This window comes from Pipistrellus kuhlii, unplaced genomic scaffold (assembly GCF_014108245.1).
Source record: "Pipistrellus kuhlii isolate mPipKuh1 unplaced genomic scaffold, mPipKuh1.p scaffold_m20_p_9, whole genome shotgun sequence".
Classification (NCBI taxonomy): domain Eukaryota; kingdom Metazoa; phylum Chordata; class Mammalia; order Chiroptera; family Vespertilionidae; genus Pipistrellus; species Pipistrellus kuhlii.
The window spans coordinates 27,003,993-27,029,935 of NW_023425595.1; the positions used below are offsets into that span (position 1 = coordinate 27,003,993).

At 45.3% G+C, this 25,943-nt stretch overlaps 1 protein-coding gene across 8 annotated transcripts in view; it reads left to right on the forward strand.

Annotated features, from left to right (window-relative positions):
* IRAG1 (inositol 1,4,5-triphosphate receptor associated 1) overlaps positions 1-25,943 on the forward strand; it is a 98,301-nt gene that overhangs the window by 39,773 nt on the left and 32,585 nt on the right. For 3 of the 8 annotated variants that reach the window (XM_036427016.2, XM_036427013.2, XM_036427015.2), the window contains exons 3-11: positions 5,109-5,209; positions 6,309-6,379; positions 8,649-8,822; positions 9,880-9,957; positions 10,692-10,744; positions 10,953-11,000; positions 12,072-12,689; positions 14,813-14,891; positions 25,550-25,673. In XM_036427016.2, the coding sequence (XP_036282909.1) occupies positions 5,109-5,209; positions 6,309-6,379; positions 8,649-8,822; positions 9,880-9,957; positions 10,692-10,744; positions 10,953-11,000; positions 12,072-12,689; positions 14,813-14,891; positions 25,550-25,673 (1,346 nt within the window). Of the gene's footprint in view, positions 1-5,108; positions 5,210-6,308; positions 6,380-8,648; positions 8,823-9,879; positions 9,958-10,691; positions 10,745-10,952; positions 11,001-12,071; positions 12,690-14,812; positions 14,892-25,549; positions 25,674-25,943 lie in introns of those variants that run through there. The other 5 variants (XM_036427014.2, XM_045577487.1, XM_045577486.1 and 2 more) reach the window with 4 other exon arrangements.

The window sequence follows — 25,943 nt, forward strand, 5'->3', positions numbered from 1 at the left end:
GTAGAAGACAAAGATGGTTGGGTGACTAGCTGGCTGGGTGATATACTCTCCATCCAGTAAGACTAATAGACATTGTGTGCATGTCTATATTCCTAAAGTCCGATGGCATGAGAGCCAAAAGAGTGATGAAAAAGGCAGGATAACCTGGTGATGATTGGTCCTTGACCTCTAGGAATAGGGTGGGCAATGGCAGGAAAGAGGGCCCGCCAGAAACATGGCAGGGCAAGGGTGCATGAGGAAGGGGGAACATACACGGTGGGCACTCGGAGCCTTCACAGACTCGGGTCCCCAGAGCTCGGCAGGAAGGAGCCCACATCCAGCAGACCTCAACAGAGGCACTTCCGCTCTCTCCATTGCTCTTAGGACTTGCCTCTAAAATAATCATGTTCTCACAAGTCCCCAGAGTGTCTTTCTATCCTGTCACAAGAGCACTAATTCCTCTTTGCAGCCAGGACCCCTCTTCCAGAGGCAGTCCCTGTTTGCCCTCCAGGCTGTGAGGGACCTGGGGATGCAATCACCACAGTGTCCACCCTTCCACCCCCTCCACACCATCATTATTATTATTATTGCTTTAGCTCATCAAATCCTTAAAACAAGCCTGGGAAAATTGGGATTATTAGCTCCATACAACGTTTGAGAACATGAAACTCAGAGAAGTTAAGTAACCTGGGCACAGTCACCCAGGTGGGATTCCAGTCAAGGCCTCCTGACTCACTACCCACACTGCCTTTGGCAGGGTCCTTCTCTCTGCCAGAGCCCTAGTGCGGGAGCTAAACTCACCACTCCCCCTGGGCTGGGGCTAGGGCTATTGCTTAGAGCTTCCTAGCCTAGGCCTAATCACGTGACATTGGGGGAAGGAAGATAATATTCCCGTATATGACACTGGCCTATATTTATCCCTGTACCCCAGGCAGTTAGGAAACTGTAGTGCATTCCTGGGAAGTTATGAGTGAAATAAATATTTAAATGTTTCTATAAGTTTATTCAAGGAGAACAAAATGTGACCTGATGGCTTATTATAGGGTGGGTGAGCTTGCAGGATAGCCCAGCCCCCCAGTACTTGGCTGACTCCAGGGGAGGGAAATGGACCCAGTGGGAGGCTGGGTTCCTGGAAGGGTAAGGGGTGCCTCTGCTATCCTTACTCAGCTGTGTGTCCAGCCTTGCGCTTTGAGGGCTGCCTGGAAGAAAGGGCTTATGAGGGAGGGTGCAGCTTGGAAGAATAAGAAAGGATTGTTGGAGACCCGTGGACACCAGGAATGAGGAAGTGAGGCCAAAGATCTGGAGATGACTGTAAGGGTAGCTTGTGTAGTGGGAAAGTCAACAGGCCTAGTGTTTAGTCCCTTCCACCATTTACCAACTGCCCAATCCTGAACAAGTTTGTTTAAGGAGGGGATAGAAAGCGAGAAGAGAAAAGAAATGTACCTGTCACCTACTTCATGCTCAGGTCCTTCACTTTCTAATTTCCTCTTTGCGATTCTATGAGGTTGCGAGGTATTATCAACCCCAAGTTGTCAGGGGGCATGGGGGGTGTGTGGAGGGGTGTTCTGAGGTTCATGCATAGAATTGCTGATAGGATTGAATGAGAAGGCACCAGGAAGCGTCTGAGAGAGGGCCTGGCACACAGCAGGTCTGCGAGTGCCACTTCCCTGTACTCACATTGTTCCTTTGCTTCCCGTGTCTGACATCTGACACCCGTAAAGGACATCTGTCTTTGGTCTGAGAAGTAGATGGTGAGAGAGGGGGATACGGCCTTGGAGGTGGGCTTCTTCTCTGGGAGTCATTGATTACTCAGGCCATGTGGTTAGGGGCCTGGGGAAGATGCTCTGTGGCGCCACCAGACAGGCTGGGCCCCCTAATTTAACTCCAAATGGTTGTTCAGACCCAAAACCAAGAAGGACAATCTCTTCAAAACCCAATTCCAAAACAATAAAGTCAGTTCCAAAAGTAGCAATAACAGAATAACACCTGACACTTGTAGGGCATTTACTAGGGGCCAGGTGTCCTCATAAGCTTTCCATCTGGAGCTGCCAGATTTAACAAATGAAAATAGTTATGTCCATGCAATATTTGGGGAAATACTTAATACTAAAAAATTATTCAGTGTTTATTTGAATATTGGGCATCCTGTATTTTATCTGGCAATCCTACTGCTATATCAACCTATTTGGTTCTTATAACCACCCTGTGACATAATTATTTTACAGATAAGGTAACCAAGACACAGGGAGTCAAGGGAACTTGTTCAAGTTCACACAGCTAGTATATGAGAAACTGTATCATGAATTAGTGTGGCTCCCAAGGCCCAGGCCCCTGCAGTCCTAAAACCAGGAATTTACCTGCGGTTTGCATTTGAACACACTGCCCCACAAGCTTTCTTTAGGTCATGCCTCTGTTTGGCAGCTCAGAGTGAGAGCCCAGATGGGTCTTTAGACCATATTAACACCTGGCAGGATGCACCCCGGAGGGCCTGATTCTTCCCACACTCTCTCCTAGATCACTGTCTCCCCAGTGCCTGCCAGGGTGAACCACAGCCCACAAAAGACTGAATGTTCCCCTCAAAACAGTTCTGAAAAAAAAAAAACCACTAGAAATTGTACAGATCTTGCTCAACCATTTCGTGAACAGATTAGGAAAAGAACACTTTGATTTTATTACTGTGCACTTTGTACACACTGGAAGGAGAGAGTAGGGAACATTCCATCAGGGATAAAGGATTTCTCTCTGATTGCACATGCCTCCTGGCTTTTAAGCAGCTTAAAAATGTGTGGTTACATGCTTGGCACTTGCTACCATGATTTGTTTCTGTTTTTCTGTGTAGGCACCTCTGCCCCAACCCTCCTCTTAGTGAGAGCTTTGTTGCAAGTGGCCTTCAACCAGAAGTAGCCCCTCACAGCTTGCAGGCTATTTACCTTAGGTGTCAACATGGGAGCTACCTGGAGTTGGGGGTCGGGGAAGGATAACTCCACCCCATTTTCCATCGCATTGCACTAACTGGGAAGCATTTGAGAGGCCTTTGGTTTATCTTTGTCTTCCCAGGCCCTATCATAGACCCCCAGCACATATTAGGCATTCAGTAAATGTTTGCTAGATGGACATGAAGCATAATGGTGTGAGAGTGTTTACAGATTGACCCTTGTCTTATACCCAAAGACTTTTGAAAACTTTTTTGAGTCAATCATAAAAAGAAATATTAAGACAATCTATTCAATAAGTAATTGGGTGGAGCATGAGTAAACAGAGAAGGGAGTGGTAAGCAAGTGAAGAGTCAAGGGGAGGGGACAGGCAAGGATAGGAGTTAAGATTCATTCCCTTTTCATGTCCTTTGAGAGGTGAGAGTAGAGACAAGTTCTTTTTGCATTATTTTGCCTGCTGAGCAATTCTTAAAAGCTTCCCTCTTAAATCCTGGACCACACGGATTACAGCTTCATTAGATTTCAGGTTAAATTGCTGAACTGCAGAGTCAAACCCTGGATGGTTAGAAGGAGCATGCATTTCTCTTCATCTGCTAGGGACGTTTATATTTACCAAATAATTCCCTCATTTTTATAGACTCATGTTTTGTTTATCTTATATTTTATTGTTGGTTACTTCAAATGGTTTTACAAAATAGTTAGTGTGTCAATAAAATAAAACAAACTATATTTTACTTACTTCGTAGCCTGAATACATTTAACTCTTGGACATGGGTACCTATTTAAAAAAAAAGCCTAATATGCTAAGTGTCCGGTTGTCTGGTCAGTCAGTCAACCAATCAAAGGGTAATATGCTAATGAATGTTAAAGCTGCTCAACAACTTGAAATGATGGGCACTGACCACCAGGGGGCAGACATTCCAATCAGTAGGTTAGCTGGGATCTGGCCAATCGGGACTGAGTGAGATGGGCTGGACATGGACATGTCCCGGAGCCCTCCCTGCAGTCCCTCCCAGGCTGGCCAACCTCCCACATCCTTCCCTGGCTCCAATCATGCACTGGTGGGGTCCCTTGGCCTGGCCTCTAGTATAGTATAACCACATCACCACCACCATGATTTTTTCTTTTTCAGAACACAACGTGCAGAAATTAATGATTGGTTCCTCCTGCCCCTTTACATAGATTTATCAAATCTTCACTAAAGCATGTTGGGAATTTATAAAATTTGGCCAAAACTGATATAACTAGAATAAACATGATATTTTAGACAAAGGACATTTTTTTTTGTTCACCAAAGGATTTATACAAGAAGAAGGTCTAAACATGACAAACATGAATATATGCAGAGTTCAAACTTTCATGACCAAAATAAACTCCACCCAGGGAAGGAACCTCACACATATTACAAGCACAGTCAGTGTTTCAGTTGACATTCCTATGGCAGTGGTCACCCATGAGGCTGTATAGGAAAGAAGCTCCATCAAGATGATATGGGAGCTGTACAAGATGAGTGGGTCCTAGAGATCCAAGTGCCTAGAATTAACAATACTGTACTTATACCTAAAACTTTGCTAAGGGAGTAGATCTTATAAGTGTTTTTCTCATCATGATCATCATAAATAAAAGGCAAGAGGAAACTTTTGGAAGTGATGAATAGGTTTATGCCACAGGTTGTGGTAAGGATTTTTGTTTAGTGTACAGATTTTTGTATAGTGATTGTACCTTAATAAAGTGGTTTAAAAAGAAAAAAGATGGCATGGGTGAAGGAGGTTTTAAGCACATTTACCCAAATGTAAGATTGTCACTGAATATCAGGAATGGGTGGTTACCACCACCTCTTCTCTTGACCTCCATTTTCCCCCCCATGAGGTTGACCACAGCCGAGCACTCTGTCACATTTTCCCTAGATTGTCAGAGATTTCCTATAGTGTCACTAGGGATGGCTTAGAGGTTCCCTAATCTTAATGCATGAAAGGTGGACCTTGTTAGCTCAGGTGAATGCTTGCTGAGAATGAAGGAGAGAAAAAAAATATCCCCCCTTCCATCTCTGAATAATCCAAATACACTGCATTTGTCCCCTTATCAAGATGGCTCTGAGAATCCTGATGCTAGAATACAGGCTCCAGCTCCAGCTCCAGCTCCTGGTAGCTTCCTCCCAAGCCTAACTCCATCTGTGTTTTCATTCTAAACCACCAGGGCTCTCCCACCGCAGGGATATCTTGCAGTCCACCCACGATCGTCCTGACTGGGGATGCCAGTTCACTGGAAGGAGAAACTGACAAAAACCTGGCCAACAGGTACATCTCAGGTGTCTGATCTTTGTGCTGTGAAGAACATTTCCTAGCACACAGGATTAGATAGCTATATTTTTTTATAAATCTTTCCTTCTTTCTTGAATCATTTTATTGATGAAAATATAGTCATGCAAGTTTTCAAAAATGTGAGAGAGAGACTGGGATTTTTCCATTTTCTTCCCCCCTCCCCAAATTATTTTTCTTCTCCTAGATTTGGCTCTTTGCACCCTGCTATCCTTTTTTTAAAAAGCATGAATCACAGCATAGGAGTTTCCTATATAACTGCCCAGATATTTGCAAACAGACCTGAAGGACGTGAGTCTCTGACTATAGAATCCTTCCCCTGGCCAGGGTGGGTCCTGGAGAAAGATTTCTTGGAAGAGACATTGGCTCACATGCACAGGGATGTCAATGTCTTAGTTTTACACAGCACTAGCCCATGCATTAATCTAGCTAGAATGAGTGTCTACGTACAATTCACAAAATGTCACACAGATAATTCTCATACAAATATATAGTGAGCACGTGTCAAAGATATATTCAACTCATGGATGTGGGACCAGTCAGGGTAACAAAGCCAGTTCAAAGGAGGATATAAGAAATGGATATATATTTATTATCAGCGGGGAGGAAAAGAATGCTGGAATAAATTTGGTAAGTTAAATATGAAACAGGTTAATGCTCTACTGGACAATAAAATCCTATTTTTATCTTTTCTCCTTAGCAGAAATCATATGCATCTCTACAATTACTTATATTTTATGAGTTTTCTATGAGTTAGATGTCCATTCAGTCAGAGCCCTTATCCACAGCAAGTAGTCAAAGTTATATATAATTAGGGCAGTGGTTTGGAAACTTCAGCATGCAGCAGAGTGCCCTGGGGAGCCTGGTCAATTGCAGGTGCTGGACCACACCCCCAGAGTTTCTGATCCAGTAGGTCTGGGGGGAAGAGCCTGAGAATTTGCATTTCTAACAAGTTCTCAAACTTAGAAAGCCTGTAAGATGATGCACTCATATGACTTTGAAAAAAGATACAGGCATCTGTTTGCCTGTTTCCAAGCTGTGGATCAATTTTCTTAACAAGATGGCTCCATTCTTTCAGAGCTCACAGTCCCCACCGGAGGCTTTCTCACCGACACTTGAAGATTTCCACTGCTCCGCTGACTTCTGTGGGTAAGGGCTAGACCAACTTACTTTACTTCTGCAACCAGAGATAGGGGTCCAGCTGAAGGTGTGTTGGAGTAAGAAGAATGAGGCCTGGTAGTTTGACTGGGCTGGGCCCCTTGCCCTCTCTGCTCCTCAGGCAGGCCCATCCCTATGAGCCCTACAGGACAAAGTCAATCAGTCACTCAGTGTTGGTGCCCAAAAGAAGTATGATGTGTCATCTCAGTTTCTTTTGGTAAAAAGACAAGACCAGGGTGTGAAGAGGAAAGAAAAAGTCAAAGAGATATAGAACAGCTGTGTGAGGCCCAATTTCAGGGCTCAGGGAGGACAGTTCTCTGCCCCTCAGGTAGGCATGCACCTGAATGCAAGGCTACCTACCTCAAATGGTCCCTCAGAGCCTATGATGGACCATCAAAGCACAGTTTTTTTTTGTTCTGTTTTTTAAAAAAAATATTTTATAGATTTTTTTACAGAGAGGAAGAGAGATGGATAGAGAGTTAGAAATATCAATGGGAGAGAAACATTGATCAGATGCCTCCGGCACACTCCCTACTGGGTATGTGCCCACTACTAAGGTACATGCCCTTGACCAGAATCAAACCTGGGACCCTTCAGTCTGCACGTCAATGCTCTATCCATTGAACCAAACCGGTTAGGGCCAGAGCACAGTTTTGATGCAGATTTGGTCCCTGCTTTCATATTGTTCAGAGTCTATGAAGAGGCTGAGAAGTGAATATAATCAGGACACTGTATTTTAAGGCCCTTTATAGAAGTGTTAAGAAAACAGGGGCAGGAAGGGGCCTAATTCTCCCTGGGGTGGGAAGTTTGGGTAGGTATTTCAGAAGAGAGAGTATTTGAGTTACCTCTTAGCAAGCTGCAGAGACAGACAAGAGGGAGGGAAGGTGTTGCTGGTAGCACTGAAGGACCACGCTGGGGAGCAGAAGCCATAACAGAGTAGCTGAATGTTCAGCTGAGTGTATCAGTCAGGGCTCTCATGCGATAGAAACCCAACTCAAACTAGCTTAAACCAAAGAAAATGAAAATGAATAAAAGCCAGGGCTTGTGGTTTCAGGTAGCACTGAATCTAGATGCTGAAGTTGGATCATCAATAATTGTCCCATCCCATCTCTCAAGTCCCCTCTCTTCGTGGGAAATGGCTACCAACAACTCCAGGCTTATTTCCCATCATTGGAAAGAGAGTTCCTCTTCCCCATTATCTAATACAATTCCCAGGATTGCCTCTCATTGAACTCCTATGGCTATCCCTGCACCAATCACTGTGGCTATTGAATTCACTGACTGGCTGAGGATGGTACACAGTCCCATTCCTGGCACTTGAAGTGAGGTGGGCGGTAGGATTAGCTCCTTCCTGACGTAATTGATATGAAGGGGGAGTGGAGGCTGGAGAGTCACAACGGGAGTGGCCTCAGGAGGAGTACATGGGGTCAGCAAAAGTGGCTGGGCCCAGTTTGGCATTGGACATCATTCCAAGAGGAATCCTGATGAGGTGAGACAGGAGCATGGCATGGTCGGATATGGCTCTTAGCAAGATCACCGTGATAGGCACTGGAGGATGAGATGGAGGTGATAGCCTGGAGGTGGGGGCAGGGGCTATGAAATGTTTGATATAACTGTACAGGTAAAAGCTCATGAACAAGAATGGAGATGAGAGGCACATACTAGCGATAGGTACCCATACAGCATAAATGATGATCAGGACTTGATGACCAGTTGGTTGGATGTGGGGGGATTGAGGAAGAGGGAGGATTGTGGAGTGACTCCCATATTTCTGAGCAGCTAGGTGTCATTCACCCAGAGAAAAAACAGTTTTGAACGAGAATGGAGGTAAACAGTGTGAGTGGAGGAAAGAAAGGAGAGAAGGTGGCCATGGGATTGTGTGTTTGGCCCATGATCTTCTGAGTACTCCCTGTATCCACACACCTTGAGCTCACTAGCTTGTTGAAGAAATAGACCTGAAAGAAGAACATGCTAGCGGGGCAGATAGCACAGAGTGGGGCTTCTGCTGGCCTCCCCTGACGGTGGAGACTAGGATAGTACTGGGAACCTAGGTGGCTTCATGATCATTTGTGTCAGAGGACCTGCCACAGCCACAGGCTAGAAGCCACAGGGGCCAAACCTAATGAGAAAGTCCTGCCTGTCCCCACAGAGCACTGGGCCCACGCGAGGTTTGGCTGGCCAAGTCTTCTCTGGGCAGCATCCCTGGGCTGGGGCTTGGAGTAGCAGGGACTCTCACCCTGTGCTCACGCTCCCTCTTCAGACCCTGCGGGGCATGTCATTGACCTGGTAAATGACCAGCTGCCAGACATCAGCATCTCAGAGGAGGACAAGAAGAAAAACCTGGCGCTGCTGGAGGAAGCCAAGTTGGTGAGTGAGCGATTCCTGACCCGACGTGGGAGGAAGTCCAGGAGCAGCCCCGGAGACTCTCCGTCAGGTAGGATGGGCTCCCCTGAGCCCCTCTGAGGAGGGAGGGGTGGGGATAGCCAAGCCTGGCTGCACTGGAAGCCCTGCTTTGACTTGCCTGCCCCCAGCCTCTAGGCATAGGACTGAGTCTTGTGGAGAGGTTCTAGTGAGGCCCCATTTCAGAAGCTCCAAAATATTGACCCAACTCTAGCCCAGAAAACTCTGCTTTTTGTTTTTTGGGGCCTGTGTGTGATCATTGTGGCTTCCAGTTTCTATGAGAAATGTCTGCCCATATGAAACCCATGAACTTAACCGGAGCTCCCCAGCTCTGAATCTTGGCGTGGAGAGAAATCCTCTATGTGAGGCCTGTGTGTGCAGACTCCTGGGTCAGCCTGCATGGACAGAGGCTGCATGGTTTCCCACACCTTCCCCAGAAGGTGCTGTTCTATGGGCACCTCCCCAGCAAAGCTCTGGAATGGCCAGCAAAGGGCTCCCTCTCCCTGATTTCCAGGGAAGGATCTGGGAAGGATCTGAGGCACTGTGGGGAAGGGGAAGGGGAGGGGAAGGTGATCTTTGGTGTCTTCATGGAATTTCTGGACTAGAACTAAGGTTTTCCTGGGCCTAAAGTTTACCCTGCTACACCTTTGGCTAAAGTCACTCTTTTTCCTGAACACAGAGTTGAGGCAAATTTTAGACAAGCCTGAATGTATTGTACTTAGAAGGCAAGGGGAGCCTCTGAAATCAGGGCCATCCTGTCAAGTCTGGGAGGTACAGTTTTTGGAGCTGTATCTGCCAAGCAATGACAGGCCCTCTGTTTCTAAAAGGTTTTTTGAGGTCAGGTCAGGCCAGGCAGGCTGAGGGGTGTGACCCCAATCCTCACCCCTGCGGCTGACCCAGTGCCCCCTCGGTTGGGCTGGCAGCAGGAAGGCATTGGGCTGTGGTAGGATCTTTTTACGACAGTGCAGAACCAGCTCCTGATCTCAATGAGTTCCCAGAGGTCAGAGGTACCTGAAACCATGTACCAGTATGTGTTAAGCGAAAGTCCTAAACCTTCACTAAAACTGGCCAATTTGTGTCTGTCTCAACAGCTGTTTCCCCAAACCTCAGCCCCAGAGCTTCTCCTACATCCTCGCGGAGCAACTCACTCACCATCCCCACGCTGCCTGGTGAGGTCATGCCCCCTTGGCAGTTCCTGCCCTGTTTCTCCCTTTGGGTGGCAGCTCAGCCCCTCCCTTGGCCTGACTACTTGCAGGCTTCCAGGTAGACCCTCTGTTTGGCCCCCTCTCCAGGGGCTCCCAGCTGAGCCTGGCTGGGCTGTCTCAGACATGGGAGATATATGCTACTTTGGGGTTTTGAGCTAATGTGAGGAGACCAGATCTAGACCAGGATGAGGTAGGTTGTGGGAGGGGGCTGTGGCTTGCATTCTTTGCCTAGAGAGAAGCCAGAGAGAGAGTTCATTTCAGAGCTTATTTGGAAAGGCCTCTATTCGAGCCACTCTTTGCCTTTTGGTTTCTTTTCTTCATTAGGCTGTATTCTGGGCCACACCCTCAGACCAGCAGGAGAAGAAGGGTGCCAGGGAGAGCAGCCTGCTCATGTCAGAGCTGTGGGGCAAGCTCAGGCTCAGGCCAGGCTGCCTGGGTTCAGATCCCAGTGCTGACATTTCCTGTGTGAGTTAGACCTCCCTCTGCCTCATTTGCCTTGTGTGGTTTCTGTGATGACTAAATGAGGATTCAGCACAGAACCTGGCATATAAGAGGCATTCAACAAATGGTGGCATTACTGGCTCCCAGACCTGGGGAAGATAAGGGAGGACGTTCTGGGGAGGTAGATGTGCTTCACTAAAGGAACAGCTGAGGTGTGGGGTGCTGGACAGCTCTCAGCAGTGTCTGGACCATTGCAGGTTTGGATGCATGCAGTGGCCCACAGCCCCCTCTGCCCGGAGCACCAGCACAGGTAACAGGGGCCCCATTTGAGTTTTCTATGCCAACTTGTCTCTCCTCTTACTTATTAACCTTGAGAGGCCCTTCACAACCCACTGAAGTGAGGGTGCTGGGTGGGGGAGGCATCTATGCCACTGCTAGGAATACCCCTCATGGTGGATATTCGAAGAGGAGATAAGGTCCCTTCACATCACTGACTGACTTGTGTTTAATTTCTCCAGCAGAAGGGGGATGAGGCCGAAGTCTCTTCACATCACCTTGGCGAACCTGTGAGTTTGAGCTCTGCCCAGTTTGGGTGCGGGAAACAGTGTGCTAGCAGCCTAGGCTGGCCCCAGGCAGCTATGAGTGGGTGGACATGAATGGATGGTCAAGGCTGGGGAAGCAAGAACGTTGCTTTGCCCCATTGTGACAGGAAATCTGAGGTGGGGGTGGTGAGAAGGCAGGATTCCATGGGGTGACCTCCATGGTGGTCCTACCTGTAGCCCTGCAACTCCAGCCAGGCTGCTGGCCAGAGACCAGGGGGACCTCGGGGCCCAGCAGGAGCCAGGCAAGATACTTGTAGTGAAACTGCAGGAAGGCTCCAGCCCCTGGTTGGAATTCTTCTTGGGGCAGCAGGGAAACCTCATTGTTTCCTCCCACCTGCTCAGAGGAAAGTGCTGGAGAGGATGTTGAAGGCAGCATATACTACAGTCTCATTTAGAAAGGATCTGGGTTAGAGTCCTCTGGGGGAGTTTCAGCACACATGTAAGACCAAACACAGAGCCAGATGCTCCTCACAAAGCAAGCTTCCCCTGGGAAATGAAAGGACAGTGAACCTCTGAGCAGTGAGATGCCACCCTTACAAGAATCAGCTCATTAAATATTCATAACCTCTTTTAGATTATGGAACTTTCTGAGAAATTGTTAAAAGCTGTGAATTATCTCCCCACAAAAATACATACAGCACACACACACATGCATATATATTTACATATAATTTCAGAGGGTTCACAAACCTGATGGGAAATATAAGCCCCTAAAAGTTAAGGGCTTCGCCAGGCAGAGCCAGGACTAGAATCTGGGGTAACTGAGTTAAGGCCAAAACATGTGACTGCCCCGAGCTTCCCTCGGTTCCACTCTTCTCTCCAGCTCCTAGCCTTTGGGAGTTCTTGGCAGGTTTTGAATGGCAGGTCCCTGGTCCTGGGTGTTTTACAAACCTTAGGCTTGTCTGTGGGTCCTCTTTACTGGTACAGTCTTCCACCTATCTCACACTCACACATGTCCCTTAGCATAGTCTATGGTCCCACATGTCTGCTCCCCAACCTGCCTCCAGGGTCCCCATTCTACCTTTTCTCTTTCAGAATATCCCCAAAGGGCTAGCTGACCGGAAGCAAAATGACCAGAGGAAAGTGTCTCAGGGCAGGCTGACTCCTCGCACTCCCACAGTTGAGAAGTCCAAAGAGATTGCAATAGAACAAAAGGAAAACTTTGATCCCCTCCAGTGCCCTGAGGCCATACCCAAGGGCCCAGCTTCTGGCTTAGGCAGTGTCGGGAAAATGGCCTTGAACAGCCCCCAGCCTGGCCCTGCTGAGAATGAGCTGGACAAGCCACTCCTGAAGACAGCCAGGGAGGGCAACCCTCTGCCCAGAAGTCCAGCCCAGGGCTCTGGAGGGGCAGCTCACCCGGCCCCCCAGGAAAAAGGCACAGCAGGAGAGCCAGGAGGGTCCAAGGTTGGCTCCAAAGCCGAGCTTCGGCCACCTCCTTCCCGGCCGCCCCTGCTTCGGGGGGTCTCCTGGGACAGCAGCCCCGAAGAGCCTGGCCCCCGGCTGCAGCAAGTGCTTGCCAAGCTGCCCCTAGCAGAGGAAGAGAAGCGTTTTGCGGGCAAAGCTAGCAGCAAGCTGGCCAAGGTGCCTGGACTCAAAGACTTACAGATACAAGTGCAGCCCGTGCGGATGCAGAAACTGACCAAGCTCCGTGAGGTGAGTTCCTAGGGGCAGCTGGGTGGGGTGTGCACTCCAGGTCACCTCTGGGAGGAAGACCTCTGTGGGCTGAGTTGGGCCCTGGGGCAGGGCAGTTCTGGCCTGCACATGGGCCTCATGGGGCCTTAAACTCCCCCACCCTGATAAATCAGGTCCACTGAGCAGCATCTTCATAAATACCAGCTTCAGGTGCTTTTACCCCACTTGCTCAGGTGAGGTCAGTGTGGGACACAGTTGCCACACAACACCACATTCAGGGGGAGGTGGTGTGCGGAGGTACATGGGCCCTGAGTCCTGGGCTTATTTCCCCTTCCAGCTGGAGCTGGTGGCTCATAAACAGGAAGCCCTTGATGGAGTGCCTTGTCATGCCTTAGTCTGGGTTAGGCAAGGATGAAATATCTTTTCCTTTATCAAGTCCCCAAGCTTTCCTTTCTGATGTCTCTTAACAAAGGGCCTCAAATCCAACCCTAAGTATAATAATGGCCATGAGGGGCTGCTTCCCTCCTTGGTGAATTTCTTCCAGCATCCATGATGTCCCCCAACTTTCACTGGCCATCAAACCAGGCACAGTGGTCTTTCGTGGGCTGCCACCCTATGCACGGGTGATTGGGGGTGTCCAGATTTGGAGGAGAGAGAGACTGGGATATGAGGGACAGAAGAGGTCAACAGAACAAAGGAGTTTTTATCCAATCCCCCCTTCCCAGAGGGCCAATACAGGCCACAGGCCACAGGCCGGCCAACCAGGACTCCACAGGGCAGGACCTGGCACCCCCACTGCCTGAGCTGGATAAGACTCTCCTGGCTCCTTACAGAGGGGCGTGGGACAGAGAAGGAATAGAGGCACCCAGTAGCAGTCAAGCACAAGTGAGGAGATTTCTGTGCTAGCAGGACACACTCTAGTGTGTCCAAAGAAACCTTCCATGATGCTGAGTTGTAGGCTCAGGGGACGCTGGGGCCTGGCTGCTGATGTTAACATTTCATACTAGTCAGCACAGGCTGCAAGGGCTGCCTATGGTGGGCCATAGTCCCAGATCTCTGGGGAAGGTGGCATCAAGGGGGCCAGGTAGCCAGGGATTTGCCTTCATGGACCTCTGGCAATGAAGAGAAGAAGTCCCAGACAACAGGCCACTCCTGCCCAATACCCCTGCAAGCTTTTCTCTGCAGCAAAGAAAGCCACAAAGAACCCTGAGGCCCTATCCCACTAACCTCTGCCCTGGCAGCTGAGTATCCCCATCCCAATCCAGTGTGCTGAGAGCTGATTGACTGTGGGCTTCTGGCTTGCTAAGGAAACAGGTAAAAAGCTCTATCCTATTTGGGCCATAAGCTCCATCCTTTCCTGCTTTATCTAGGGGGCAAACCATTCAAGTGGCCTCCATCACACTGAAAATCTCTTAATAATGCCAGCCACCGAGGTGAGGAGCTGGGTCAGGCATTTCCACTTGGAGGCACTGATCTGGTGCCAGGGTCTTGGAGCAGGTGGGAGCCGACCTATGCTACATACTGTGGCCAGAATCCTCATTTCTCCCTCGGCTCTGTCTTCTGAGGCCCCGGACAGGACACTGGCTGCTGAGCCTGCTACCTTGAGGCAGCTCTTTTCTGGCCTCATCTGTGTGGAATTTAGTAACTCAGGCCACTGAGAATGAACGGGGGCAGGCCACAACTCCTGGGAGTGGGAGGTCACTGCCTAGAACAATAGGGCAGGAAGCTCCAGCCCTCAGAGCACAGCCACGAGCTCACCAAAGATTGCTTCCAGGGACAGCCACATACCCACCCAGGGACCCTCCCTTCCCCAGAGCTCCGCTTCTGTTGTTCTCCAGCCTCAGCCACAGTGTGGCTGGCAGCTCATTCACCTGGAGGCCCACAGGCTTATTTAAAATGCAACAGTTCTTCACTCAAAGAATGTGGTGCCACTGTGGGTTTCAAGCACCTTTGTGGGCTGGGAGAAGGGCTGGCTTTCTGGTCCCCTCAGATGCCACCTGGTCATGATTGTCCGCCCACTTTGGAGGCTGTCCCTGATGTCTCCCACATTAAGTTGAGTGGCCACAGAGCCATAGACAGAACTGAGAAAATAGTCCAGTCTGATGTCCTCATCTGAAATGTTGTGTTTTGCTTTTTCTAAAAAGGAGCACATTCTGATGAGAAACCAGAACTTAGTGGGGCTCAAGCTTCCAGAACTTAGTGAAGCGGCGGAGCAGGAAAAAGGTAGGTGGGGCCTGGCAGAGGCACTCTTCAGGCCAGAGCCGGGTTCATTTTTGCCAGATCAAAGTGTAAACACTAGACTTCGAGTCAGAGTCTTTGTCTGTCCCAGTGGTGAGTGTGGACCGTACTCAGAGCAACCCCTTAGTGAATATTTGCAGATGAATAAATTAATCAGATCGTATTTCCTGCCCACTCAGAGAACCTCTAAACTTGTCTCCTTCCAACCAATCCTCCTTCTAGATCCTGCTACTCTTCCTTGAGCCTTATCAGCACCGAGTACGCCTGGAAGGGCGACCCAGGCCTGAACTTTTGACGCTTCCTTTTTCTTTTCCTCTCACACCCAGGAAGCCACCCAAATAGAACAGTTCCTCTTTTCAAGACACCAGAGTCATCTCTTGCTTTCGAATTTGCTGCCACCACAAAGTTCAAACCCCAGCCCTTCCCTCCCAGTGACTGCAAGTCCCCACCCAGCCACTCTGCCAGACTCATCTTCTTGTGTCTTTTTTCTAACCCCCCATCCCTGGCTCATCTCTCCTGATATCTCATATCTCATGCTACCTGTAGTCAGTCTCAGCATAGAAGCCTTCTGCTTAAGGATTGTCTTATGGGCATGTCCAGGGTGCCACCAACCATGTTGGAAGACCCTGGTCTAAAATATAATAACTAACACTTACCTATTCAATATTAACAGAAGATTCCAAGTAGTAAGATTTCCAACAATGTCTTATTTTTTATTCTTATTTATTAATTATTATATTACTTTCCTTTTTATTGAATTTACTGGGGTGACATTGGTTAATAAAATTATATAGGTTTCAAGTATATAATTGTATAATACATCATCTCTATATTGTATTGTATGTATACCATTCCAAGCCAACAATTTTTAAAGTACTAATTTTAGAAAAAAAAATTTATGCATCCTTAGAGGAAATATGAAAAGATTATTACATACTGATCCACTTCTAATTTTTAATTTTTTAAAGCAGATTCAAAACACTAGGAAAATATTTATCTTAAAGTTTCACCATAAATTCTGAAAAAGCAACAATTTCTATTTTTCCCCCAGTATTTACACATATTTTTAATTTTTTTCACAATTAATTTAACTGTAGATATAACGTCCTATTCCTACTTTTAAAAGTTATTTCATAACAAATTTCATGTATTTTGACTCATTCTCATATTTATCATTTAATGGGTACACACTATCCTTTTGTGTGGCTGTATCTATTGTTAGGGATTTCAGATGTTTACAGTTAACTGTGATGAAGAGCTCTATTATAAACAGCTTTGTACTTGTAGTTTATTTTTTTCTTCCTTTAATTTACCCCCTTGGGATAAATTCTCATGCTTGAGAGTCACCGGGTCAAAGTGTAGAAACATTTGCATTTACCAAATTGCCTCCAAAATATAAAGCTGCCTGCAAAGGCTGAGCGAGGAGCCTTTTTCCTGAGAACAAACAGCACTAGACTTTGCTTTGCTGTTTCTCCTTATTGGCCAGAATACAGTGAGAACTAGAAAATCCATAATAATAACAACTATAATGTATTATTAGTATCAGTGTGAAATGCTACTTCATTATTACTTCAATTAATTTGCTAATAAGCAAGCTCGAACTTTAAATTTATTTCCTCCTTCCCCTTATTGGATGAATTACCATTTGAATCTTGGGTGTTTTTTTGTTGTTGGTTTGTTTGTTTTTGTTGGTAATGTATATAAACTCTATACATAATAACCATTTGTTGGCTGTATTTTTCTATTTTTTCATTCTATCATTTTTTTTGCTTTTAAACAAGTTTTGTGTTATTTAAGAGAAATCAGTTTTTATAAAATCTTTTTTGCCTATCTTTTCCTTTGAGAAGTCTTCCATTATTTCATTTAAATCATTATAAAACCATTACTTCTCTTTAATTGGGACAATAAATCTATTTTCTACTAGTTTGTCTATAGTTTGATCTATTTATATTCTTTTGCTAATATCTCTGAAATTTAGTTTATCATAGATATTTGAAGATTTAAAACCCTGTTACCTCAATCATATTTTAATAATTTTATTTCTGATTTAAATAAGTATATACTTGCTGCCTCGCACTCCTGTAGCTCCCCTCACACCCCTTCATAGCTTGCTGCCTTGCCCCCTCCTGCAGCTCTTGGCCGCCTGCTTGTAGCTCACTGCCCCACCCTCCTGCTGATTCATGATCTGGTCATCACATGGTTGGTTGTTAGGCTTCAAGGCATAACAGAAGTGTAACAACCATTTGCATATTACATCTTTATTATATAGGATTTTATTTTTCCATTTCATTTTATATATTATATTCTATATATTTCTTATTGTTTGTTTTTATTTTATTTATTTTTAAAATATATTTTATTGATTTTTTTACAGAGAGGAAGGGAGAGGGATAGAGAGCTAGAAACATCGATGAGAGAGAAACATCCACCACCTGCCTCTTGCACACCCCCTACCGGGGATGTGCCCACAACCAACGTACATGCCCTTGACCGGAATCGAACTTGGGACCTTTCAGTCCGCAGACCGAGGCTCTACCACTGAGCCAAACCGGTTTCGGCTGTTTGTTTTTATTTTTAAGGAAACATTCTTCTCTCGCAAGTTTCAAGATTTGTGTTAAATTTTATCAGGTTGCTTTGGATATGTATTGAAAGAATAATGTAATTTTGTCATTTAATATATCAATGAATAATTTTTTCTATATAGAAATAAACCCTTGTGGGTCTGGTATAAGAAAAGTTCTTGTTATCTAGGGGAACAGAGATTAGAGGAACAAACTTTCCATTTCATACTGTGATAGATTTTATAAGGAAGAAGGATCTGGAGGTGCTAGAAAAATCCTTCCTAGAAAAGTGACATTTGAGTAGATACATAAAGAATGAATGGGAGGGGCAAGGGCACTCCAGGTAGAGGCAACAGCATGTGCTGAGCCTAAGCAGGAGGAATGAGTTGTTGAATATCCCAAGATGCTGGAGAGGGTTAACTACAGAGGGTGTTGTAGTTCCTACTATGGATTCTAATGCTTGTCCTAAGAATAGCTGAACTGGGTTTGCATTTCAGAGATTTCTCTGGCTTGTGGCCAGTGGATTGAGCTGGGAAAGGGACTCAGGAGTGCAGACAGAGGGAAGACATGGGAGGCTATTGAGATAGCCAGGGGACCTGATTATGACAGGTGAGACAAGGCCTTCTCTGTGGTGGCAGGGCCTAAGCCCTTTTCATCTCTGCATCCCCAGCGGTCAGCCCTGGAACTGCTTCACTCACAGTCAGTCTTACATCTTTGGCTTGAAATTACCTCCAAATGATCCTACATCCTATGAGAGTCAAACATCCTACAAGTGGTCCCTGTGAAGAGAACTGGAGAGACCACATGCAAAAACCGCCTTCTCTCCTCCCCACGGTCCTCAGAAACTAAAGAAGAGCCAAAGTTTGTAAGACTCTGGAATGTTCTGATAAGGATCTTCCCCACCTCCCAAAGGAACAGCAAACTATCACAAGAGACTCGCGTTTACTTTGTGAGCTCATATGCACTGCTGTATTTAGAGCCTGTTAAAGGGTCAGCCTTTCCAGCTCTCAGGGAGGCCTCCAAACTCATTTGTCCTGGGTACAGAAGGAATGCAGCTCTTGGACAGGGCTTTCAGAACTTAGGGAAAAGAAGTCAGAACTCTGCAGATATCAATCAAAACACATGTGGTTGCCCACCACGTCTCCAGCAATGTCCTAGAGTACAACATCCCACTTAGCTGGCAAGCTAGAGTTCCACAACCTTGATGGTAGGAATTAAAATATGTGTCAGGATTCTGCTAGATTAGAATAAAGACCATTATCACATAAAAACATTGTATGAGCTGAGTGAAGTAGATACTGTCATATCCATTTTATAGCTGAGCAGACTGAGGTATCTAGAGAACAAGAAACTTGCCCAAGGCTATGCAGGTGGCAAGTGGTGAAGCTAAAGTTCTTAACCAAAATTAGAGAAAATAGGATGCAGGATGCATGTACTGATCACCTTTCATTTTTAAAACTTGGTGTTCATAAGAGTCAAATTCATTTATCTGATAATTTGACTTCTGAGATCCATCTTGTCCCCTACCAGCCTTGGAGAGCAAGGTGTTGCTGTACACGGAGGCAAGAATCTGGAGGAAAAAGCCACCAGCTCAGTAGAGGCAGTAAGTCAGGACAGGTTTCCAGGAGGAGAGCTTTGAGACAAGGAAGAGAAGGCAGAAGGAATAGCAGGAGCAAAGGAATGCAGGCATCTTCTAGTGCTTGGCATGTCCCAGGAACAGAAGAAATCTATTTGAGTCAAGTATGGGCCATGTGTCCCAGAGAGATGGACGGCAAGGGCGGAGCATGGGTGGGAATCAGGGAGAGTGAAGGTTTTGAGGGGCAATTAATGAGTTTGAACTTTATTTAGGACCATTTGTAAAACCAGAGAAGTCTGCAGGTAAGGAAGCATCAGGATAAAAATTGAGTTTGAGAATAATTTGGGATACATTATAAATACTGGCCTATAAAAGAAGAGTCTGAACACAGGGAGACCAGATAAGAGGGTGTGGAAACAGCCTGGTAAGAGGTGATGGGACTATAGACTGAGATGGACAGGTGGGGTTGTGAGGACAGATTTGAGAGCTATTTGGAGGTCAGCTTGATAGGACATGGTTAGGAGATAAGGTAGAGAGGGAGACCAGGAAGACCACCAGACATCTGTCTGCATGGGTGAGGCGGTGATGGGGTCATTAATCAGGATTGGGAGCGCAGAGACGCTCCCTTGAGAATGAAGACAGTGAGTTTGAGTTTGGACATGTTGAATGTCCATAGGATGCCACAATCTGACAGACCTGGCTTTGCGTCCTAGCTCTCAGCTAACTACGTAGTTGGGGCCCTGGGGAATCTACTTAACTTAGCTGAGCCTTAGTTTCCTAGCTTGCAGTTTCCCCAGAAAATGAGCTTAGCAATATTTACTTTGCAGAGCTGTTGTAAGGAAGAATGAGGATGAGTGCCTAATGCATAGTTGATGTTCAATAAATGGTAGTCATTGACGTGGCTTTTATTATCCTGATACAGGTGGTAATGCCTAGGAAGTGAGTGGATTTCTCGACCTGGATGTTGACAGAGGTGTGGGCTGAGGCAGAGACATGCATTAAACGGGCAGTCCTTCCAGACACCCCAGTCTGGGCTCTGAGTCCTCTGTCTTAGGGAAGGAAAAGGCTCCCTAAGAAAACTGATCTGAAGAAAGTTTATCCCCAACTAGAGTTTGGTGTTTATAAGAGTCTAGAAGGTTTGGCCTTTTGAGGGTGATCCTGGAGCTCAGAGCACCTTTAACTACAATTTCCAAAGGTTACTTTTCCAAGTTCCTGAGATTGCCAGAAACAAATGTTTTCATTGGAATGAGCTAGTATAGACAGATATTTTAAAAATAACTTTACTGTTTTTGTTAAAAATAACCTCATGTTCATTATTTTAAGATTCAAGTAATAGTGAAGAATACAAACAAGAAAGTAAAAACAACTTACACCAAATGTTCCCTTCCCCATAGGAGGAGGAAGGGAGGAAGGAGAGAGATTATGTTAGATTGCTAGAAATACTTTTTTTAAAAAATATCGATATTCATTCTATAGCCATAATTTCCATAGTTGCTTAAGCCTTAAACTGATATGTAAAAGGACTTCATGCTCATCACTAATCCCTTTACTATGGCTGCTCATACCTAATTTTGTTATTTTAATTTATCTCTCGTTTAGCTGGATTTCATTATTCAATAGTTTTCTGAGAAGGGCTCAGAGGTGCTATGTTCCCTGAATTCTAGCATGTTTGAAAATGTTTTTAATTCTCGAAGGACAGCTTGGTTATAAATTTGGGGTCATTCTTTTCTTCAGAACTTCTCTACAACACTGTATTCAATGTTGTAGAGAAGTCTGAGACCAGCTGATTTCCAGCACTCCAGTCCTTACTTCTTCCTGTAGATGGCTTATCCTCCTGTGAGGGTGTTAGAGAAGAATTTTATCTGTAAGAATAAAGGCATAATATGCTAATTAGACCAGATGTCCTTCTGGACTGTAAGGGAAGCCCAGGTCCCAGGTGCCTGCAGGGGGCAGGGGAAAGGAAGGCCTACTCTTGAATGAATTTCATGCATTGGGCCTCTAGTCCTATCTAATAAAAGAGTAATATGCAAATTAACTGTCATCCATCACAAAGATGGCAGTGCCCATAGCCACAAGATGGTAGCCCCCAGTCCCCTCAGCCCTGCCAGAGTCCCCCAGTCCTGGGGGAGCTGAGATCGGGCAGTGTGAGCAGCCTGGTGGAATGTTTGCTTCGTTGCTGTGGAGGGCCTCTGGGGGGACAAGAGGCCAGCCTGCAGCCTCTGCAGCCAAGCTCAGGCCAGGAGAGGAGATGGCGGGCCCACCTCCCACGGAAGCAGCATGGCTCCCAGCTTCTGTGGAAACAGCGCAGCTGCCAGCAGCACACTGTGGTTTCCATCAGCTCCTGCAGCAGTGGTAGGAGGCCTACTGCACGCTATATCGCGCTATGGGCTACTAGTACATATATAAAATGCAATCTGCAAGTTCAGCTTTTATCTCAATTGGGCAAATTTTTTCTTCTCTTCTACTCTGGATATGTTCTTTCTTTTGTTTTGTTCACTACTTCAGAGACTCCATAATCCCTAAATTTCTCATCAATGTCTCAAGTGCAAGTCTATTATTCCATCTCCATATATCAATACTTTAATCTTCCTTTTTTTACATTCCTCGGGCTCATCTCAGTCTCTCCCATCCTCCTCACTAATTCAGTTTGAGGTTGTATCTATTTTATCTTTTCTATTTTCTAGTACACATTGGTTAGTTCTATCTTTTTATAATTTCTTAGTTCTGTCATTTTGGTCTTCAATTCATTTCCTTAAATTGTAATCTTCTTCCATCTTTCTGTTATCCTCTCATCTCATCTCATCTCTGATTTCCTATTTTCATTTTTGTCAGGTTCTAATTTTCCACGAGTCAAAGAATCTGTGGTATATATACATTTTGCACAAAAGTGCATTTTTTGCAGTGCTGTTGCCTCTGTTTTTATCCTGACATCTGTCTCCTGCATGTTTCCTTTCTCCTTTCCTTTATACCTTCCTTCCTTTTTTTCTTCCTATTTTGACTATCCAGTATTTTGAAATAGTTGCCATGATATTTGTTTTTATTTTATGTCCTTTTTAAATGGGCATTCTGGATTCTCTCTTCACCCAGATAAATTATGTAGGTCAATTTTCACTGCCTTTTTCACCTTATCTGAGACCTCTGTTCTTTCTGCAGCATTTAGTTGGAGACTGGGTGTTCTGTGCCTGCTTTGCTACTGCTTGGATGGTGGGGAAAGGGGAAGTTCAGAGGGAGCTGTGTGTAGTGGTGCTTGTGGGATTGGTTTCTGCTCTTTTTCTAGCTTTGTTCATAGTCCCAATACTTGGCTTATTAAACCAAAGTGGGGGCTTATTTCTTTAGATGGGGAGTAGTGGATTATGGATTACTTCACCAATTCAGGGTAGAATCATAGAAACAATCTACTTAGGTATTTATTTCCCAGATGTGAGCCATCTATTTTCAATTATCTTGTCAGGTAAAGGAAGGAAAAGAGACAAATTCCAAGGAGTTTGGCCACTGTTCTACTTCTCAGAAGTGGCGGGGTTAGGGGGAGGGTGATAGGAGGCAGGAGAACAGCTTCAGTTGGGGCATTCCATGTATCTCACTCCATCAGAGAAGCATGTTTTCCCTATTTTCTCTTCATTTTCCTTTCTGGTAAACCCCTCCATATTGTTCTACACAATCAGCTGCAGTAGACTACTGTGCTGTCTTTCCTTTCCTCTCCTACTTGTCAAGAAAAGCAAACAGCAGCAAGACAGTTTTTTTCTCTGGTGAGATTTCTGCTATGTGGGATGGGGACCTTTCTGCTCTAGAGAAATGTTCTGAATCTCCTCTGCAGGCTGCCTGCTCGCCTCTCAGTCTGCACTTTTTCGTATTTCCCCCTCACATCTTTCTCTCAGTACTGAGTCTTTGACGGTTATCAAGGGTGTGAGCTCTACTTTTATATATTTTATTGAATTTTTACAGAGAGGAGGGAGAGGGATAGAGAGTTAGAAACATTGATGAGAGAGAGAAACATCTATCAGCTGCCTCTTGCACACTCCCTACTGGGTATGTGCCCACAACCAAGGTACATGCCCTTGATCTAGATCAAACCTGGGACCCTTGAGTTCGCTAAGAAAGGAAACATGCAGGAGACAGAAATAGCACAGTGGCCAAACTCCTTGGAATTTGTCTCTTTTCCTTCCTTTACCTGATGCTCTATCCACTGAGCCAAACCGGTTAGGGCAGGAGCTCTACTTTTATTTCTAATAAGTTTTTGTCTTTCTCCGGCCATCATGTTGAAAGACATTACCTTTTTATATATTTGAGAGTGGTGGCTATATTTTTGGCTGATTTAAAAATTTGTCATTATTGAGTTAATTTGGTTGAGCCTAGGAAGAGGTTGGCTGGTTTGGGGATCTATCAGTTCTAGGGTCCCTCTTTAGACAGCCATTTTAGTGGGAGGTGCTCAACCTAGGGCACTTTTCTTAGCAAAGATCCCTGGTATGACTTTCACTTGATTATTAGACTTTGTTATGGTTCAATCAACCACACAGATTTCTCAGGAGCTCATTGTTTAATTATCTTTCAGCTGATTATTGACAGATTGAAGCCAGAAGCAACAAAGGATTTACCATCTGTCACACAAAATGTCAGAGAATAGTAAATGCCAGGACAGAACCCAAGAGGTGACAGATAGCTAAGAGAATGTCTAGTCCAAACATATATTCAAAAGAGGACCACTGACTATCCTGTCTCCTGACTTGGCCAGGATATGTTGAGTACCAAAAAACTCATGAACACCATTCTGTTATTGGAAAGCTTAAAGTATTTTTTTAAATCTGTTTTTTGTTAAATTAATTTTAGAGTAAGGAAAGGAGAGAAGGATAGAAACATCAATGATAGAGAATCACTGATAGGCTGCCTCCTGCATGTCCCCCACTTGGGGATCGAGCCTGCAACCCAGGCATGTGCCTTGACCAAGAATCAAACTGTGACTTCTGGGTCATAGGTTGACGCTCAACCATTTAGCCACATGATTGAGTGGAAAGTTCAAAGTATTTTAAGCATTATTTACCTGGAGCCAAACTACACCCCCTCTTCTCTGCATGGTCTCCCTTGGTAAGGCTTCTGATTCACATGACTCCTAATCTCAGCTCCATTTGCATGGCTACCACATCTGTGCCTTTAGTCCTGGTCTCTGGCCTGGCCTACAATTCTGGAAAGTGATTGAGCAGGTTGGAAATCTCCTGAGTCAAAACCCACTTGAAATGGTAAAACAAAACTATAAACTCCTGCTTGTAAATGGAAAGTAACCATGGTATGGGATGATGATACCTATTTTGGCTCAAGTAAAAGAGATTTGAGGCTTTTAATCCTAAATGCCTTGTGAGCCCACAGTAAGGCACGCCAAGTCTATGCTGTGTGAATAACAAATGTGAATGTCAGGGATATGTGCCAATGTCCTCCTCAGCTGTGAGCATGTAAGAGTACATCTGAGCCTCTAGGACAGCAACAACCAGAATGCATGCAGGCAGGGGGTCATGTCTAGAGGCCATGGCCACAGTGGGTCACAATGAGCAGTTGGGAAAATGGGGCTAGTGCCTGGAGAAGGAAAACTTTGGGAGAGGTAAAAGGCCTGTCTTCAAACAGGAGAGACTTATGGAAAGAAAATATTTCATTTGTTCTTTCTGCCTTTAGAGCAAGATCCTGAATAGTTTTAGGAGATAACAAAAACCTGTTCATTCATTTTATTGACTATGAGGCATTTATTTCTGAGATATTTTAAAAAACCTAATGATCTTAGATTTACCTTGAAAAAAAAATCCCAATTATATTCCTGCCTTTGGGGATATGGAACCAGACAATGATTTTGAGGTAGACCACAGATGATTGAACTGTTGAATTCAGTTGAGGAAGAATAATTCGGCAACAGGCCTCTTGAAAAACCTGTTAAAGAGAGGGGACCTTTGCAAACATTATGCCAAATAGCCAACCAGCTTCCATTTGCCAGAAACAAACCTTTGACTCCAGACATAAGAGCCTGCTTGGTAGTTTGGAAAGCAATAGGAAGCATAGAATTTGGAGCAGACAGAATTAGTTTGAAGTTTTCCTATGCCATTTACTAGTTCTATGACCTTAAACAAATTCTTAAACTTGCTGAGTTTTGGTTTACCTACCTGTAAATTGAGAAAATTAAGTTCTGGCTTCTTGAGTCAAAATAATAATTATGAAGTCCCTGGAATATATCAATAATTAGGTTCTTTTAAAAAATATATATTTTATTGATTGCAGAGAGGAAAGGAGGGGGATAGATAGAAACATCAAAATCATTGATCAGTTGTGTCCTGCATGCCCCCCCTCCCCCCAATTCTGGATCAAGCCGCAATTTGGGCATGTGCCACTGACTGGAATCAAACTAGGGTCCCTTCAATCCACAAAGGTCCTTGTAACTGTAAAAGCTCTTCCTATCCATTGAAGCAAGTTGCAACAGTACTACTGCGATTACAAACAGACATTTTATAAGCTAAGCACTTTTTTTCTTTTAGGGCTCCATTCTGAACTCTCTCCAGCTATTGAGGAAGAAGAGTCAAAGAGTGGCTTGGACGTAATGCCCAATATTTCTGATGTGCTGCTGCGCAAACTGCGGGTCCACAAGTCTCTCCCTGGAAGGTAAGATCAGGGCGCGGGTTGCAGAAGACCTGTATCATGCAGCCTGTGTTAGAGTCTAGACGAGACAAAGAAGTGCACCAGCCTTGATCTTGGACCCCAGATGGATCAGAGTCTAATGGTCCAAATCTAAAATAAAAAGAATAATAAAGGGCCAGGTAGGGTTCTTAGGCATGCACAAGGGTCACCAAGAGGCTCATGGCAGCAGAGGGTGGTGGGCTTTGGGCCAGGAGACATAGTTTTAATCCCAGCTCTACCATCCTAAATAAAACA